General features: G+C 51.9%; 1 protein-coding gene across 1 annotated transcript in view; it reads right to left on the reverse strand.

The window, feature by feature from the left end:
* Positions 1-3,126: 3,126 nt before the first annotated feature.
* The window catches only part of PLEKHD1 (pleckstrin homology and coiled-coil domain containing D1), a 30,572-nt gene continuing 28,438 nt past the window's right edge, over positions 3,127-5,260 (reverse strand). The window contains exons 12-13 of the mRNA XM_077767099.1: positions 5,052-5,201; positions 3,127-4,776 (exon numbers count right to left, since the gene is read on the reverse strand). Of these exons, the coding sequence (XP_077623225.1) occupies positions 4,607-4,776; positions 5,052-5,201 (320 nt within the window). The 3' untranslated portion in view covers positions 3,127-4,606. The remainder of the gene's footprint in view (positions 4,777-5,051; positions 5,202-5,260) is intronic.

The following is a 5,260-nucleotide window of genomic DNA, read 5'->3' on the forward strand; positions in this document are numbered from 1 at the left end:
GGGGGGTGGGGTGGAGGGGAGGATGAAACAGGGAGTTGTTGAAGGCACAGAGTTTGAGCTTTGCAAGATGAAAGAAAAGTCCCGGAAACTGGTTGCACAGCTATGTGAATACACTTAACACGTTTGAACTATACACTTAAAAATGTAATGGGGGACACCTGGGTGGCTCAGTTGGTTGAGCAACCGACTCTTGATTTCAGCTCAGGTCATGATCTTATGGTTTGTGAGTTCGAGCCCCATATCAGGCTCCTCGCTGTCAGTGCAGAGCCTGCTAACAGTGCAGAGCCTGCTTGGGATTCTCTCTCTCTCCCTCTCTCTCTGCCCCTTCAGCACACACGTTCTTTCTCTCTCTCAAAACAAATAAACTAAAAAAAAATGGTCAACCTGGTAACTTTTATGTTATGTCTATTTTACAATGAAAAAATGAACGGTAAATAATAGAGATAATACGTGCACAGGTTAAGTGCCTGACTTCATGCAGGGGAATCACAATAAATATCTGTTGAATGAAGATGGAGAGAAGGGATGCTGACAGATGGTCTCAGACACCAGGATGAACATGAGAATAGACATCTTTCCTTTCCCAGGATGGCCTTCCAAGTGACTAATTAGTCACAATTGCCTTTTCTTTGGGATGATAAATGAGTTCTCTTTCCTGTTCTCATCTCAACACTAAAAGCATCTGACAATGGCATGGGATGGAGGGCAGCATGAGCCAGAACACCATCCCTCCCCAAGAACTGTGTTTTCTGATCAGTGCTGGTAGTGGCAGCCATGCTTCTGTTGACTCTGAGGCTGCAGGTTCCCAGTTCACGGAGCTTGAGAACTCACAAGGGCTCTGAGCAGCCTCGTGAGATTTCTCTCCTACTTATTAAAAATATATACATATAAAAAACCATTTTAAATAGTGACTTCAGAGCGGAGACCTGACCTTTCACTTTTGGAGACCCCCACTCCCACCCCCAGCAGCAAGCAGCCTGTGGGACAGGTTCCCAGAGGAAAGTTTCTCCTGTGGTCAGCGACACTCCAAGGCCCACCAGCCACAGTTTTTGCCAGGATAACAGGACAGGTGGAATCTGTTCATAGCAGGACCCTCTGCCCAGAGGCAAGGACTAGATCCTTTAGGGGAAGCAAGGCAGAGTGAAGAGAATGACCCCCAAATACGCTATCAGCTGGCTCTGGCTTCTGCAATCTCCTGGAGCCTGAGATGGAGCCTCCTGCCTTTTCATTTTTTTAAAAATGTGTATTTATTTTTGAGAGAGAGACAGAGTGTGAACAGGGGAAAGGCAGAGAGAGAGGGAGACACAGAATCCGAAGCAGGTTCCAGGCTCTGAGCTGTCTGCACAGAGCTCGATGCCTGACTCACATACCATGCGATCATGACCTGAGCCAAAGTCAGATGCTTAACTACTTGAGCCACCCAGGTGCCCCGGGCCTCCTGCCTTAGAGCAACCTGTCTCAACTCAATTTCTCTGCCTGATCAGAGTGTCACCCAGAAGCAAAGCCGAACACCCTTTGCCCCTTGCTTACCAGGGGTGGGTGAAATAAAAGTCAGTAGCTTTCTCCCCAATAGTCAAAGCCATAAGGTTTCTAAATTTGGGGAGCCCTTGCAGCAGCCTGGGGGTCTGAGCAGTCCCATCCTGGCTCATCACAGAAGCAGAATATCCCCCAGGGGCTGCTGGCCTTTATCTGAGGGCTCCAGGGCAGCCCCTTTGTTTGGTGGATTTAATGACTGTCTTCCAGTTAGCCCAAATCTGACACAGGCTGGCTCCCTGAGACTTGAGCAAGTCAGTTCCACCATCATCATTTACTGCGTGCTCCAAATTTTACTCAGATGATACCTTAATCACCCACAGGCTGCCCAGGTCATGGTGAGGTGGGTGGGAGAGGATGGGGGTGGGGAGGTAACAGTCACATCTCTCCAGAGACAAATATAGGCAGCAGATCCTTCCCAGGAGGTGGGAGCTGGCCAGTGGGTCGAACCTGAGTATTTTACAGATCTCCTACCCTGCCAATTAACATACTGTTGGGGAACAGCCTTACAACCAGGATGACCACAAAACTATCACACAAACTGGGACACTGGGGACAACAGAAAGGGAGTCACTAATAATTATGCTGGGAAACAATACAAAACCAGGACAGTCCTGGGCACAATAACAGATCATCCATCCACAGTGAGGAAATATACCAAATAGGAGGAGAATCCAGTCATTACCATTTCTTGCTCCATTTCTTGCTCTCTCTTCTGTGGTTACAGAGCAAAAGCATAAACTTCTCCTCTTCAGAGAAGGCATACTGTCAATTTCCAGTGGGGATAATGATACCAGCAAGTCACAAAACTAGGTGTCCTTTGCCTCCCTGAGGCTATTCCCATTTGTGTAATCTACTCCCTTTGGTCAGGGCTCAAATCAGAACAAAATCCACCTGACAGTCCTTGTTACATGGGAACAGCCAGGACCTCAGGGTGGGAAGACAGATTTTTCAGTTAATATTAAGAAGCCACTCCCAGGAGATGCAGCAAAGGGTAGTATTTCCTCCTATGTAGGGAAACGTGCTTGCTTATCAAGACTACACGCAGGGAACTGCACAATGCCACATTTGACCTGCAGGGGGCAACATCTCTCTAGCAACCACCACACTACAAGCTCTACTGCAGGAAAGATTTAATTGGCCAAGGAATAAGAGTTTTATTTTTTAAAAAAATCAGATCAATACATTTCCAGTAAGTAATTTCCACTGTGATATATTTTCATATAGAGTTGTTTCTTTTGCTATTTACAGTGTTAGGTACAAATAAATACTTAGGGACTGATCAGTTTGTCAAAGATAACCCAGACTTGCCCAAGGCATGGAAAGTACAGGGTCAAATGTGAGGAATGAAACTAGGGATTGGTGAAATGTGCATGGAAAAGCACTTTCCTTTCTGGTTAATAGCTGGCCTGGGAGGAAAAAAAATGCATTTGAAAATTTCCAAAAGATCTTTCTCCAAGAGCAAACCATGATTAACCTAATTCCTTTACAAACAAAAAATAAAATGGTAATCTGGATTATATACATCTTCATTTCAAAGTCCACCCTGTATACATGTCAGATAAATGAGTCCCACGTTTATGCACGTTCCTATGTGTTCAAAGTTTTTATTTTCAGGCTCTTCCTTTTCCGATGCACTGTTTCCAAGTGCCTCTGCCCCTGTCTCCACCCAGATTCCACAGAGATTGGCTAAAGCCATCACAGCCCACCCAGGACTTGAACTGAGTCTCCCTTAGCTTCACCAGGCAGTCTTGAGCACAGAGCAGGGCACCCCAGCCCTGTCTGGGCTAGACGGCCAGTAGACACGCATGTATTTTGAGCGGGAGGCCAGCACCTCTGCTGGGGTTTGCCCTGCAGCCATCTCCGGCCTGGGTACCTCGCTCTGTTTGTCAAGCAGCAGAGAATCAATGCCTTTAATACCACCAGTGTCCATGAGCACCCTCATCCCAGGCAGACCCCCTTTTCTGGAGAGCCCAATGGATTTAGGCAGCTTTGGAACATGTGGCCAGGAGGAGAAGAGCAGAACCGACTGTGGGTGAGGGACACACCCCCACAGACCACCTACGGACGACACGGCGCCAACGAATGGCTACTGGCATTATTGTAGGTCCAGGCCCCCCATCTTCCAGAGTCACATTGCTTCACTGGATAAAGCCTCTGCAGGGAGAGGAGGCAGCAAGGTGGCTAAAGCAGGGGCCGCTCAGAGGGAGACATGTGTGATCCCACAGAGCAACAGGGCCACCACAGCCCAGGCAGCAGTCTCCCTACCCTCCTAGGAGCGGACAATGCAGGAGCCAGGGCCACCTCGATCCACCCCCTGAACTTACTACTCATCCTCTGGGAGAGCCCTCAGAATCGCTGCTGGCCGCAGATCCCAGCCAGGGCCCAGGGCCCTGGGTACACAGACAGGAGGGATATGGGAGGGAGAGGGTGGGGTCACACCACCCTCAAAGGGTGCTGAAGCTGCAGGTGGGTGAGCTCACCTGAGGAAGGGAGTGAGTGGGTAGCCCCTCAGCCAGGGCCCAACCTCAGGAGATGAGACACTGTGGCCTAAGTGTGGTATGCCACAAACCCAAACGTTACAGTGTGAGGTCCCTCTCTTCCCTGCCCCACGATGTAGTAAAAGTAAGGGGCCTTGGCTGAGGGATGTCTATGGGTCTCAGAAGCAAAGAAAGAGCTAGGAATCTCAGGGGGGAGCAGGTATCAAGGAGCGGATCCCTTTATACATGAAGACAGGGAGGCAACATCACAGGGAGGTGTAGTGGGCACAGGTGAGGGCTATGGGCCTTGCCCACCCCACTCCCCAACCAAAATGTCTTCACGTGCAACCAGGCTCCTCCTCGCCTCACCAGGTGAGCACCAGGTGACACCAGGCAGCACCCAACTTGGGCCTGATGTAAACCCAACTAGGTTTCTAGGTGGGGGTGAGGGAGGTGCCATCCCTGTCCTATGAGGGTGAGGCTGGCCCCCAGGTGGAGCAGAGAGGTGCCAGGTAGAGCCAGACCTCCCCCTGCCACCTCCTCTGGCTCCTATGCACTGCGAAAAGACCTGGGAGGCAGGGGAGGAGCGCCCATCACTTCCCACCCCGGGGAACCGCCGAGGGCGCTCCTGGCTGGTTTGCCATGATGTGGTAGATGGATTCTCGGAAGCGCTGGTCGCGGCTGAGCCTCTTGGCCACCTCCTTTAGCTCCTCCATGTTGTTGGCATCCAGTTGGGAGGTCATGAAAGACTGGGACGGCTTCACTGGGGAGATGGCTGCCGTGAGCGGCCCTCCCTCCCCTAAGGCTTGGCCTGGGCCCCAACCCCAGCCCGCTTCCCTCGCGCCACGTGTCCCCCTCCAGCGGGCTGCTGTGCTTCTCCCAGCCGCTTCGCACCCACCTGCTCCCCTAACCCTGGGAGGAGCTCGAGGTTAGTGGAGCCAGTGCCCTTCCCGGCGCCCCCTCCTCCTCTCTTCCCGCCTTCACCCACTGCCTCTGACCATCCCCACCCCAGGAGAGCACGCGGACGGCCACACTCACTGTCATTCCAGGAGGTGCTGGACCGGCGCCGGTGGAAGCGGCAGCTCTTGATGCGGCGAGTGGCCGCCTTGTGGATGTACACGGAGTTCTTCATGATGACCGGCATCTTGGCCTCCAGCTCCGCGTTCCGGATGCACTCCTCGAAGAACCCTGTGCGCGCAGTCCCGCTGCGTCCTTCCCGCCTCCGCCCCCGCCGCCGGCGGGAAATA

This window comes from Crocuta crocuta, unplaced genomic scaffold (genome assembly GCF_008692635.1).
Source record: "Crocuta crocuta isolate KB4526 unplaced genomic scaffold, BGI_CrCroc_1.0 scaffold55, whole genome shotgun sequence".
Taxonomy (NCBI): Eukaryota; Metazoa; Chordata; class Mammalia; order Carnivora; family Hyaenidae; genus Crocuta; species Crocuta crocuta.